Consider the following 14,466-nt stretch of genomic DNA (forward strand, 5'->3'; position numbering starts at 1 on the left):
TTACGATCCCTCACAGAGCTTGGAAGGGCTGCTTTTTCTTATGATGCTCCCCATACCTGGAACGCCCTCCAACAGACTTTTAAACTAGAAGTGCTTCCTTCAGTTGTAGCTTTATTGCTTTGTTGTCTTATTTTATTGTTTATAGTTTATTGTTTTGTTCAGTTCTGTTGATATATGTGTACATTTGCTGCCCTGTTATTATTTGTGTGTGCTTGTGAACTCGTCAGCATTGAAAATGAGGGAAACCTCAATTGCTCTACGAGTATAAATAAAGGTTTGAAATGAAATGAAATGAAATATCACGTTTCCACTCCTTCATTACCATAAAGGAACATGCATTATGGGTGGGGGACGACATGTGTACTGTTTACTGTACATTTGGCTTGTCTCTGCCAGTATTATTCAGCCTCACTCCAACAACAAGCCCAATAGAGGGTTGTCCCTAACTTCCAGTCCGACTGTCTGTCTTGTCTGTCTGTCTTGACTGTCAGTCTCATCTGTCAGTCTGCCTGTCTCGCCTTCTCTGTGTAGCTTATTCAGCCCCAGGCTCACAGAGTACACACACTAGCAGTGTTCACAGTAATCTCCTCAGGGCTGGCACCAACAGAAACCCTGCCAGTAGCATTCATTAGCAGTAGACTTGCTGACTAACTGACTAAATATAACAATCCTCACTTGGTCTGCCTCAACATGCCATGCTTGAAATGAGACAGTTGCAAGAAAACCCTTGTGAAGTGTTTTGTCGAAAAACAATAATTTCTCTAGAAAACTGGTTATCTTATCTTAACTTATCTAGTACCTCCCCACTAACACCTCCTTCTCTAGCTCCTCTCCTCTAGTACCCCTCTAGCTCATTATTCTTCCCTGCCTGCCTTGTGTATCTGTGTTTCACACTCCTCAGCGCCCCCTGTTGGTTTCTTAGTGTTTGTGCCGTGTTTTTGGGATCCCGCTCACCTGCCATCGTCCATTACCTTATTCCGTCTTAGCTTGCCTGCACCTCCTTCCATGATTACCCCCTATTGTCATAGGTACTGTACTGCTCCACTTACTTTGTTCCCGGTGTAATGGATTTTAAACTGATCTACTCAAAAAGGATTTGCCAAGATTCGCTCAAACAGGTTAAGTCTGGTTTATTGAGAAAACATACGAGCGCAAGGACTTCAGGACAACGCACGTGAGTGGTTTATCCAAAGAAGTGCTGCCGCATGGTCTTGCGCGGCCTTATATTCAAGCAAAACACAGGTATGGCGCTTCCAGGATGTGATTGGCTAAGTCATTGTACGTCATATTAAATGGCAGGCGTCATCAACAGTGGTCGAGAATACAGACACGTGACATGAGAAAAGGCGGTAATTTCTTGAAGGGACAAAGGGACAAAGGGACAAAGGATGGTTATTCTGGAGTAGACATCATCTAGGTGTGTTGACCTCCTGGAGGTCATCCTGTCATGAATTAGGTTAGCACATCTATGTGAAAGGTTGAGGGAGGTGGTGAATTACAAAAGGAGGTGATGAAACTATAATTTCTATGACACCGGTCAAATCCCTGTATTGTTTGGTTGTGTGTTTGTCATGCGCTCCCTGCGTTTCCTTGGATGAAACACTCAGAACCACCTTCGCCTGCCTCCGTCTGCATTTGGGTGCCAACATGGCTGCCTCGCCACCCTACCGTGACAGGTGGTGAGTGTAAGGATGTTTTCACCGGCCATATGACCCAACCAGGAGAGGGCCCTGGTCCAATAGTGGTGTAGGTGTTGACAGAACCATGTAAACTCCTGTCATCCCCCTGGATAGGGATACTTATCGCTGTTGCAGCTATTAGAATCGCTACATAAAGGGGAATGCACATACATTATATATGAATGGCTTTTAGTTAACAGCATTTAGGATTCCCTACAATTACATGAAGAAGTGACCTCCATTCATCTTCTAAGACATCTTTTTCAGCACTGAATTATTCAGGCCATACAAGGATCAGATCTCTCTGGTGGGATGTCTTAGAGCCAATGTATTACATGTATCTGTATATCAAGGTCTTGTGGAGAAGTATGGAATGGAAGAAAAAAAACGAACATTAAATGCGCTGAAATACGAACTACACCGCTAAATAAACCACCGATTCACAAACATTTATCTATTTCAGTTTCGACAGTGTAGTCTAAATGTAAAATAATATGAAGCTGTATTTTTTGAGTCAGGTATCCCTTTTCCCCCCAATATTTCTAGCCAAAATGGCCAATTCAGCAGAAACCCTTTTGGGAGGGAATTCACCTAACCAGATGGAAACACAATGGCGTGCTCGAAACCTGAGCGATGGGGGTCCCTCCTCCTCCTGTCCCCCTGCTGAAAGTCACCTTTACGCGGGTGTGGAGGGGGACACGTCCTCACGCTCAGTTCTGCAGCGGTGGGGCAGAGGGGGGGGGGGGGGGGGAAGCTGCCTCAGCAGAATCTGGATTAAACCAGAGATTATCTCTTCATTGATGTACTGTAGCGCACGTGATCTCAATCCTTTAGTTATGGTGATGATGATGCTCCACACTCAGAACTACAGTATAGACGCAGGCACGTGCACCATATAGCTCAACCTTTGGATTAACGGCTACAGTCGTCAAAAAGAGGCAAATCAATCTCTTCCCTTCATCTCGAATCAGCAGCGAGTTACCATCGGCAGGAGTCATTCATGGCCTGGTGCAATCATTAGGAGGGATTGTTACAGCATGATGTTGATTGAATAGAGCATTTACCAGTTCATTTCGTAGATCAAGTCAGACTTCCTACATGAAGTTCCCTCACCCTGGTATGGTATCGCTGTATGCTGTCGGATCTATTGACTGCACTTAGTGGTGGAGTAGGAGAGTGAGTGCATGACTGTCATCACTTGCTTTACTGCCCTTTAGGTTCAGGTTTCTACCCCACCTCCCAACACTCACCCTCCTTCCCCCTAAGGTCCACTTTCAGCCCCCTGTCAGGTTGACCATCATCACATGTCTGAGGAGAGACCCGCGTGGATTTCAGCTCTCTCCTTTCCATCTTGGTTTTAGTGTACTTCGTGTACTTCTATACTATATAGTATGCCAAAAAAGGATGTAGTATGTCCCAATATATAGTATGCCACATGCAGTGTGGCAAAAATACCAGGATGTCCTACTACATCCGGTCGTATTTTGCAGTATGAAAGCCAGCACACTTTTCTCGCTATTGTGATGTGTGTCTCAATTGGATGCGTACTGCGTGCAAAGTACTGTATGTACTTTCTAAGGGCGGCTGAAGTACGTACTGGTAGTAAAAAGTAGAAGTATGCGATTCGGAACGAAACCCAGGCCACCGGGGAATATCAATGTCAGATTTAAGGATATTTCTCCTTGAATTCACTCTCTCTCTCTCCCTCTCTCTCTCTCCCTCTCTCTCTCTCTCTCTCTCTCTCTCTCTCTCCTCCGCACCTCACACTATCCTGGCCTTTTAGGATAACGCATCGTTCATACAGAAAGCTTTTATCCAGCCGACTAGAAGATCGCCTAAGCCCTGCCAGCAAAGCGGATATTGTGCCATTTATAAGATTTGGGGAAATCTAGAAAAGATGCTTCCTGTATGTTGCCACTAAGAGATCCGATCAGAAGGAACGTGTAATGATCCCCTGCTGAGGCAGCCTGCAGGCGATGCTGGGAACGAGGGATATGAACCCAACGTGCTGAAAAACAGAGAGCAGAGATGTATGGATGTATGCATGTTTAGTGCTGGACTTAAAGCTCTCTCTTTCTCTCTCCTTTTCCATTAGAATACTAATAAGCAGACAAACAAAGAAGCATAAACAAAACATACCCTCCAGGCAATGTGCTAGCCAAGCAGAAGTATTGCCCCAGTGAGCATAAATGAATACTGGTGCAGTTCCCATTTCAAGATAATGGAAATTTCATTAGATGCTATTTCCACCATTAATAATTTAAAACACTGCAGCTTAATCAAGCCGATCTTTATACATTATACTGCAAAGAAGGTCTGTAGTCTTGTGAGGCCCTTACTCTAAATGGTATGCTCAACTATATGTTACAAAATGTACAATTCAACAGAAGGACTTTTTTACATTTGGTGATGAAGCGTCTTAAAGGATAACTGTACTCATCTACATAAAACAATTAATGACAAAACTTTGAAACTGTTAAACCAGGAATAATTTGAAAAAACATAACAGTTTTGCTCAACCATTGCTTTGAAGAGACCATAAATATTGTGGGTATTTTACAGTACATGTAGCCTACATTTCCTACATGCACACCCTCAGTTCCTGGTACAGTAGGCAAGTGCACAGGAGGAAACATCCACTGGCCAAAGAGAGAATTCTGCACACTGTCCTATTACTCACAATAAACATATTTGTGATGTTTCGGTCCGTAGGACTTCGTTTGTACCTGATGAAAGTCTAAGGACTGAAAGATTGTGTTACAAATAAAGTCTACTGCAAATAAAAGCACAGAGTGTGCCGGAACCCTCTCTCCTTTCAACCTCTAATCAGTCTGGTGGATCATTAGATGAGGTCTTATTTTAAATATTGTCGTTATTTCAAAGGAGAAGCTATTCGTTATTTTCATCCACTTTGTGCTATGTAGGAGAAGCATTGGTATACATGAAAGAATATAACCTGTTATTCCTGGAAATAAACAGCTCAGTCAGGCAGACTAAACTAAATAATAGTTTAGTGAATACCAAAAAAGACCTCTGCCCAATGGCAATCTTTTTTAAATGTAATCTGACATGTTTGTTCTTTTAAGGCTGTTTTTTTTTCCTGAGCCAGTACACAACTTCACTGGCGCATAGCCAATTAGGAGTGGCGTACAATACTGTATGCAAGGAGAGGGCGGCAATGCTACCCTTTGTTAGCAGCCTTTTGGCCATGAGGCCATATCTCAGACAGCCATGAGCATCACAGCATGGCCTACTTTCATATTTGATCAGTGTTTCCTAAATCATCAAGAATAACTGCCGATTCTAGTTCATAGTGCTCCTTTGCTGTGTCAGCCAACAACTTCACATAGCTGTGGTATTTCAGGATAAACAAATGGCAAAAGAGCATAAATGGCATCGCTGAATGCATGCCGTGGATTCAAACAGCTAATGATCTGCAACGCTTGTTGGGAGCTATAACAGATGGTTTGGTGTCTGTTGGACTGGGTTCAGTAAGGATCCCATGAGATGGAAATAGTTATTCCGTTCCTGAATAATAAGTGTGACAGGGCAGATATTCCAGAGCTGCTCACAGCTCCCATCTGCTTCACTTCTGATTAACTTTGTGTGAGAAACTAAAAGTACTGAGCCTTTAAAAAAATAATAAAACTCATTACATTACATAACATTACAGTAATTTATCCAAATCCATTTTATCCAAAGCGACTAACAATAACTGCATTTAATGTAGGGAAAGCCAATGTACTACTAATTGCCAGAACTCACAAGTGCATCTTCTTTCTAAAGCACGTGACTAAGAGCATAATCTAGTGCTGAAGGCAAAGTGCAAGAATAGCAATCTAGAATACAGTCCAGTACAATACAATACAATAAAATACAATAAGTGCTTAGGAGGGAGGATTGTTGTAGTACTTCTTGAAGAGATGAGTTTTGAGCCTGCTCATATTCTCATAGAAAGCTGTTGAGAGACCAGCTTAGTTACCGTCACTAGTAAGTAAAAAGTAAAGTAAGTAGCCTTGAGAAGCAATGGTTCTCTAGCCAGTGGCCCATAGGGCAGGAGCTTATCTCCTGATTCCTCAGTGTGAGGTAGCTTGATGTACAATTACACCCCCTGGACATGACGCAGGGACTTACCCCCCATCCAACCCTTGATGCTGAATGCCAAGCAGGGAAGCATTGAGTACCATTTTTCAAAGTCTTTGGTATGACTCAGCCAGGGATCGAACCCCCAACCTCCCACTCTCAGGGCGGACAGTCTAACCACAAGGCCACTGAGCTGGTGGTTAGAAAAGTGACCGTACATGTGTACAAATGCACCTGATGCCAAATTAAACGATTGGTTTCCATTTGGTTAGATCGCTCCTCTTAGATGACCTCCAACTGAGGAACGCTCTCTGAGGAACCCGTGGTGAAGGGGAACGCTCTCTGAGAGGAGAACGCTCTCTGAGAGGGGAACGCTCTCTGAGGAACCTCTGGTGAGGAGAAATGCTCTCTGAGAGGAGAACACGCTCTGAGGAACCTCTGGAGAAGGGGAACGCTCTCTGAGAGGAGAACGCTCTCTGAGGAACCCCTGGGGAACAGGGGACCGCTGGGTGTGTTTCGCAACATCGGGAAACCGAAGGAGGCGAACAGTAGAACAATGAAAAATGCATGTGCTTTTTATTTTTTGTGAGCAGTTACGTGCCCTCCCCCCCCGAGTGTCCCCCAGTTAGCCGTCACCGGCCGGCCACGGGGGGTGGGGGGGGGAGGGGGTTGGAGGCGGGGGGGCGAGGGGGGGGGGGTTCTACACCTACACACGGAGGGGAGCCACCTCTGAAACCCTGCACCCACGCACGCCACATGGTCCATATCCTTCAGCGGGCTGTGGGCTAAGCCACCTCTGTAATGTAGCCATTATCCATTTAACTTCGCTGCACCACTCCGGTGTCAGCCTGCCTTTGTTCAAACCCATTCAGTTACACAGTATTATTACGAGCCTCGGAATAGGATCCTTTTACCCAAGCAGGCAAGGGAAAGCATTTGTCTCATTGATTAGGATTTGCCTTTGGAAAAGAGATGTTATGAATGTGACGGTTGGCAGCTCACTCTCTGTTCGAACCCGGGAAAGGAGATGCATGATGAAGGTTTTCTTTTTCTGTGTGCGACTGTGGTTCCGCTGTCCGTCTGCTTTAATTTCTGAGCATACGCATAAGCAGCTTAACTTTTTGGCTTTTTGCGCCGCAGAGAGCCAAAGATTTGGCGTCCCTGATGTCACCGAGCTGTACCACACACTGACAGTGCATGTCAAGGCCCACAGGAGTGGCTATGTGAAGGTGAACAACGAGGACGCGGACGAGAGAGAGATGATGATGGAGAGGCAGAGAGAAAGAGAGAGAAAGAGAGAGCAAGAGAGATAGAGAGAGATCGAAAGAGAGAGAGATGATGATGGAGAGGCAGAGAGAAAGAGAGAGAAAGAGAGAGCAAGAGAGAGCAAGAGAGATAGAGAGAGATCGAAAGAGAGAGATGATGATGGAGAGGCAGAGAGAAAGAGAGAGAAAGAGAGAGCAAGAGAGATAGAGAGATAGAAAGAGAGAGAGATGATGGAGAGAGAAAGAGAGAGAAATAGAAAGAGAGAGAGATGTGAGAGCAAGAGAGATAGAGAGAGATAGAAAGAGAGAGAGATGATGGAGATAGAAAGAGAGAGAGATGATGATGGAGAGGCAGAGAGAAAAAGAGAGAGAACGAGAGCAAGAGAGAAATAGAAAGAGAGATGATGGAGAGAGAGATAGAAAGAGAGAGATGATGGAGGGAGAGAGAGGAGAGAGAGAGAGAGACAGAGAGGAGAGAGCGTCAGAGCTTTGAAGATCTATGAGTCATACCTGATTTAACCATGATCATATTCTCTCTATATTCACTATGATACTAAAATCTCTATCTCTACTCCGTTGCCGTCAACACGGGCTGACTACTGCTGACTACAGCTGTGTGTAATGCCATTATGTGTGTGTGTGTGCGTAATGTCATAGGTTTGTGAAATGTGATTGGCTTTAGCTAAATGACCTGGTTAGATCCAGTGGTGGGAGATTATGACTGATCTACAGGGGGTGCTGATAGCTTGAAATGGGGTCATGAGCAGAGAGGGGGAGCGCAGCCACTTTCCACCCCATCAGCTCCTGTTTGTACAGGACGTCCACGAGCCGATAGGGCCACTTCGCTCTCAAGGATGCCATGAATCTTGCATCTGCGCACTCCTACCTAGCCAGAGGAGCATGGGAATTGTGTCCTCCATACCAGTTTAATGCATTCATACAAGTTTAATGCCGGCACAGTCCCTGTCCCTGCGGTGTCATCCCGTCATCATGTTTATTCATGAGCACAGCGGCTACATGTAGACTAGTATGAGGAGCGTCAACGGGCGCATCTTGAGGCACACAAGAAAAATCGGGAAAGAGAGGAACGATAAGGACTTTGCGGAAAGCAGATTCCATTTTTTTAAAGATATTTTTTAAGGCTTTTCAGCTTTAATGGTACAGGACTGTTTGAGAGAGCGAGGAAGAGAGGAGAGAGAGAGAGGGGAGGACATGCAGCACAGGACCCGAGCCAGGAATCGAACCCGGGTCCACCGTGGGAAGGACTAGCCTTCATATGGGGCACGCCTTACCCAGTGAGCTACCGGGGCGCCCAGGAAAGCGGATTCCTGTCATGTTTTAAAAGTGCATGGCAATAAACGGTTGCTGATTCTGATTCTAAATGGTCCTGTCTTAGCTGCCACAGGAGCAGATAGGAAGAGGACGCTGACTGATGTGGGCGGCTCGCAAAATCCCCGCCTGTCAAGTGGAGGAGCTGAGAGAAAGTCCTCACCACCGGCCCCTGGGGGAGTACTCTGTGTAATTGTCTTTCGGCTTTCTTAAACCGTCTGCTCAGCCAGTGGAGACATATGGCTGAGATTTTTCTAGTGGATCTGCAGAAATATGCAGGGGTTTGACAACGGCCGCCGTCGCGAGCGTGTCGGAGAAATGTAACGCGAATCTCAGTGTCCGCTTTTCAGAGCCGCACACTATCACGCCCATTTTTTGGCTAGGGAAAACCAACAACAGCAAGTTAGGAAGTTTGCTGGCATGAGCCCAGTGCCAAAAATACAACCTGCCCCTCTGTTGTCCTCGTGATGTAACCACCCCCCCCCCAACCAACTTTGAGGGGCTTATTATGCTGACCAAAACAATGTTCCCTGTCTGAGGATGGCAGGTGGTGGCCGAAGATTTGTAGATGTGTGTCACCGAGCAGAAGCATCAGTTTAATTCACTGCGACCCGACGCAGAGCAGCAAGAGTGTTGTCTCTGCATAATGCCGTTCACAGCCAGGCTAAGCTAAGGGCCCCCAGAGGCCCCCAGCACACCGCGTTCCTGGCGAGGAGTAAGAGTGGAGCTCAAAGTTCTGGCCGACGACACGGTCACTATGGGATTATTTTTGCGCATACACATCCCGCAGTTTGTTTAGGGTTTGGAGGTGAAGGCCCTGGAAGGTAACGATGCTAATTATAACTGAATGTCAGAGTCACATTGCCACAATGTCACAGCACAGAGGACCACCTACAGAAAAGCCTATAGCATCACAAGCGATGTGCGTTCCCCACGCGCAGGTGCGCCGGCAGCTACGACCCCATCACGACGGTACGGATCACCGGGCCAGGTGTTGTACATCTCGCTGCGTGTCGCGCGGATCGACTGACGCAGCACATTTCGCTGTCTGTCACGACAGACGAGAGCATAGCGTGTCGCCATGGCGCCCGTCCAAGCGTATAGATATTCATCTGAAACAAGTAACTGTGAAATCAAACAGTTGTGCATTTCTTTACACTGCCTGATCGTCTCTGAAATGGTAATGAGATGAAACAGTAAGAAGGTGGAATTAAAACGGATGTAATGTCGGTGTAGGGCTCTGATCTTGTTTGCCGCGAACAAATATTGCTTTAGTCTGGCTCGTGCCTGATGAAAAGTACAAAGAAATATTCCCGGAAGAGGGTGTTTGACTTCGGCCCGCTGCACAGGATCAACAGACATCAATGTGAATGTTTTCCTGAGAAGATGAAAAATTGATGCCTTGGGCAGCTGAGAAACATGGTGCAAGAGAATGCTCTCGTTTCCCTAGGTAGTCTCAAGAACACTGGCCGTATTTTTAAGACAAGGTGGGATTTCAGAGTACAGAATTCGGTTCGGCTTATCGTGGGACTGCTTTGGTGGCTTCTGAGAGATGTGCACCATATATTCTCTACTGGGGGTTATGTCCTGTAGATTCTGGACAGTAGAGTCTGTCCAGACAATTCTGTATCGTAAATTCTGTGGACTACAGGACAGTCTGTCCTGAAGATTCTGAATCGTAGATTCTGTAGACTACAGGAGAGTCTGTCCTGAAGATTCTGAATCGTAGATTCTGTAGACTACAGGAGAGTCTGTCCTGAAGATTCTAGATTCTGTGGACTACAGGAGAGTCTGTCCTGAAGATTCTAGATTCTGTGGACTACAGGAGAGTCTGTCCTGAAGATTCTGAATCGTAGTTTCTGTAGACTACAGGAGAGTCTGTCCTGAAGATTCTAGATTCTGTGGACTACAGGACAGTCTGTCCTGAAGATTCTGAATCGTAGATTCTGTAGACTACAGGAGAGTCTGTCCTGAAGATTCTAGATTCTGTAGACTACAGGAGAGTCTGTCCTGAAGATTCTAGATTCTGTGGACTACAGGAGAGTCTGTCCTGAAGATTCTAGATTCTGTGGACTACAGGACAGTCTGTCCTGACGATTCTGAATCGTAGATTAGACTACAGGAGATTCTGTATTGTACATTATGTTCCAGAGGTTCTATAGACTACAGGCAATTGCACACAGGAGATTATGTGGTAAAATTCTCTACTGCAGATTCTGAACTGCCTATTCAGCCTACCGGAGACTCTGGTACTGTGGATCTTGTACTGTGTGTGCAGTGTAACAGCATGTAGCCTACTGTAGCGCTGTGCGGGGTCACTGACTCACCATCCTTGCGGTGGTAGGTGATCTCAACCTTGCGCTCCTCCGACCCCAGGAGAGCCTGGGCCACCTGGGTGACGGCGTGCCCGTCGGTGTGTTGGCCGTAGAGGAAGTCGCAGGTGCACGGCTTCTGCATGATGTCCGGCCGGGAGAAGCCCGTCATCTCGCAGAAGGCGTCATTGCAGTAGATGATCGCACAGTTCTGCACCCTGGCATTGGCGATCACAAATTTCCTATCTGCAAAACAAACAGTGCATTTCAATAACAGCCACGCAGCAGTAAACTGTCACAAATACTGTCTTGTGTTTAATTGTTTAATCTTGTTCACGCCTTTGTATTCAGATAATCCCGTTTTTTGGTGTTGTGTTGTCAAAACAAAGGTGGAATAAAGTTGAAAAACACTGAGTTTATCAACTCTAAGTTTGTGGAACACTGTATGTTTTGTGTCAATGAACATTAAATGTCCATTAACCATTAAACGTTTGCCTTGAAATATGATATCGATACATTAGCTATTGCTCACAATTAAAGCGCTAAATTGGATTCCACGTCCTATTACACTGCTCTCCATATCACGAACTTGCCACAGTCAGTTTCCACAGCATGTTAACAGTTCTAGTTGACACTACAGCATTATCCCAATAACACTTTTATATCAATCTGATGTCAGCACATTCCCGTAGTAGGCTACTTACTCTGTCCCTCGAATTTTCGTATTATTATCCCAAGAAATGTGTTTTGAGGCGCAACGTGACCTCGTCGAACTGGCATGGTTGAATATGTGCCGCGCGCTCTTGTTGTGAGAGCGGCTTCGCAATGAAACCTTGAAGTTACTGTCGCTGTTGCCTCTTGGTGCCGAAGCCTTTGTTACAAATCATTCCCGGCGCAGTACGCACTCTTTTCGACTTTAAAATGACCTTTCCGAGCTTCGCCGAAGTCTTCTCTCTTCAGCCGGCGTGCGTACTGGAGCATTTAAACGACTCCTCTCCGAAACGCACGGTATCGGGGAGGATTGCACGGGTCAGATTCAGTTCGCAAACCATTTCTGGTGGAAGATGGATGCGATCTTGTCGTCCTCTCTGTGTCGGTGTGGTACGTGGACGCGGATGAAGGACAGAGGTTGATCTGCCAGAGGGAGTGACGTTACTCCCCCGGGCTTAGCCCCTACCGCCCCGGGTAAGGTCCGTTCCCAGTGTGGAGGCGCTGTGCAATCTGTGTAATCGGAAACGCGATCTCAAAAGGCTGTATTTTCCTCCTGTGCGTTATACGGTTTCAAGTACACCTTTGAGGCGAGGCGAATAGTTTTAATGAAACATAATTCCGTGCAAAGATTTTGGAGGAAGATGCTATACAGCACGAACTGCTTCTGAATATCATAGGCTATAGGCAAAGTGCATTTTGCCCTGTCCATGGTCCTGAAGTTGTAGCAGACGGCTACATAGCGTAGTTTCGACCACTTGTACAGGGTTTCGCCTCGAGCAATTTTTTTCTGTTTACATGGGAATACTACCATTCGTCATTGCTATTGATGAAACCAAACATTTATTGAATGGGGTTGTCAAATTTACTGAATGGCTTCTACACTAAAACCGCCCATTGAACGACCAGCTAATCTCCAGACTACAGGGCCTTATAACGCTGTCATCTCAGATGCAAATGCATAACATAAATCCCGTGTAGCAGTGCTGGAACATCTGTGCCCGTATTACAGCTGGGGATCATCCATCTGTTCCATTGAGAAAACAGGCTGAATGAAACAACAAATCATGGACATACATACCCCTTGTTCAGTCAAAAGTTGCACTTTGCAGCATAGCAACACAGTATTTACACACGAGAAGCCCCTTTATCAGCTGTATACACTATCACTTTAGCGAGGTATTCCCCCCATGTCCATAGCTGCACAATCACATCATGTCTTATTGGACCAGGAAGACCTGGCCAACACTCTGACCAATGCAACAGTTTTTTTGTTGAGTGTTAGTCGAGCATTGTGAACCATTTGTGTACTGTAGACTGTTCCCCACACTTCTCAGTATAGCCATATGTCGCCTATATCCAGGGGTGTAGTGGTGACTAAAGAAGTGGGTATACTCTGATTAAAGAAGTGGGTCTACTGTGGGACCATGGATAAAGAAGTGGGTATACTGTGGGTCTATGGATACAGAAGTGGGTATACTGTGGGACCATGGATAAAGAAGTGGGTATACTGTGGGTCTATGGATACAGAAGTGGGTATACTGTGGGACCATGGATAAATAAGTGGGTATACTGTGGGTCTATGGATACAGAAGTGGGTATACTGTGGGACCATGGATAAAGAAGTGGGTCTACTGTGGGTCTATGGATACAGAAGTGGGTATACTGTGGGACCATGGATAAAGAAGTGGGTATACTGTGGGTCTATGGATACAGAAGTGGGTCTACTGTGGGTCCATGGATATAGAGGTGGGTCTACTGTGGGACCATGGATAAAGAAGTGGGTCTACTGTGGGTCCATGGATATAGAGGTGGGTATACTGTGGGACCATGGATAAAGAAGTGGGTCTACTGTGGGTCTATGGATACAGAAGTGGGTCTACTGTGGGACCATGGATAAAGAAGTGGGTCTACTGTGGGTCCATGGATAGAGAGGTGGGTATACTGTGGGTCCATGGATAGAGAGCTGGGTATACTGTGTATCTATGGATGAAGAAGTGGGTATACTCTGACTAAAGAAGTGGGTCTACTGTAGCAGAAATGTTACAGTTTTTTACATTAGTGGGTATACTGTGGGTCCATGGATAAAGAAGTGCGTATACTGTAGGTCCATGGATAAAGAAGTGCGTATACTGTAGGTCCATGGATAAAGAAGTGCGTATACTCCGTATACCTCCGTATACCCTCCACAACACCACTGCCTATATGGCAAAACAATATTATAGGACTGAGGATGGCTATAATTCTCTATTCACGTCTTCAACTGAGATCCAACCTGGTGCTCGTCCTGAGCTGCTGGTATGACTTCACTGGAAAACACGACTCCCCCCATGGGCACAGGACTGCTTCATCTGTTGGCTATTATCAAATCACAGCTGCATTAAGGCAATCTGTGTGGATCCACCCCATAACTCAAAACACGGCTAGTGGCGCTCACTCTTGTCTGAGGGCAGACGCTCGCCGTTCAATAACTGCAGCAGTGGGCCGATGTTTACCGTGGTCATTTTCGCCTCCATAAACCACATGGCATCCTTTCTAACGTTCCTGTTTTACCATCGAATATGAATATTCCATTGTTAGGCTACATCGCTGTAAGAGTTTGAGCAATTAGTACCCTTAAACGAGCCCCTGGCATCTGGTGGGAGATATGTTGATATAACATGAAGCCCACCCCAGGGGAAGGGGGTGGGGTGGTGGGGGGGGGTGGGGATGTATGCTGAGTAGTAAAGATGGCACAGAGAAGCCGGGTGGGGGGGTGAGGGCGGGGTGATATTTACTGACCTCGTTTCAGAGCTCCATGCAAGGCAAACAGTCTCCCAAGTAAGGCCTGCTGTGTGCCCCTGGGTACGGACGGTACAGCTGCCCCAGACTCTCCTCTCAGATCTCCAGTTCCACACGCTAAAACAATTCTGGGCTGAGTTTCCCAGAGGCATCGTAGCGCTACGTTCATCGTAGCGCTATGATGAACGCCATAGTTTACGATGAACGTAGCGCTACGATGCCTCTGGGAAACTCAGCCCTGATCATTTATGGTGGATTTATGACAGTATTTTACTGTATTTCAGAATTATTGTAAAATACTGTTAAATA

General features: G+C 46.0%; 1 protein-coding gene across 1 annotated transcript in view; it reads right to left on the bottom strand.

Annotated features, from left to right (window-relative positions):
* kcnh7 (potassium voltage-gated channel subfamily H member 7) overlaps positions 1 to 11,448 on the bottom strand; it is a gene marked incomplete at both ends in the record, with an annotated part of 43,202 nt that extends 31,754 nt beyond the window's left edge. The window contains 2 exons of the mRNA XM_084442941.1: positions 10,684 to 10,914; positions 11,373 to 11,448. Of these exons, the coding sequence (XP_084299067.1) occupies positions 10,684 to 10,914; positions 11,373 to 11,448 (307 nt within the window). The remainder of the gene's footprint in view (positions 1 to 10,683; positions 10,915 to 11,372) is intronic.
* Between the last annotated feature and the right edge of the window lie 3,018 nt (positions 11,449 to 14,466).

This window comes from Borostomias antarcticus, assembly GCF_949987555.1.
Source record: "Borostomias antarcticus genome assembly, chromosome: 9".
Taxonomy (NCBI): domain Eukaryota; kingdom Metazoa; phylum Chordata; class Actinopteri; order Stomiiformes; family Stomiidae; genus Borostomias; species Borostomias antarcticus.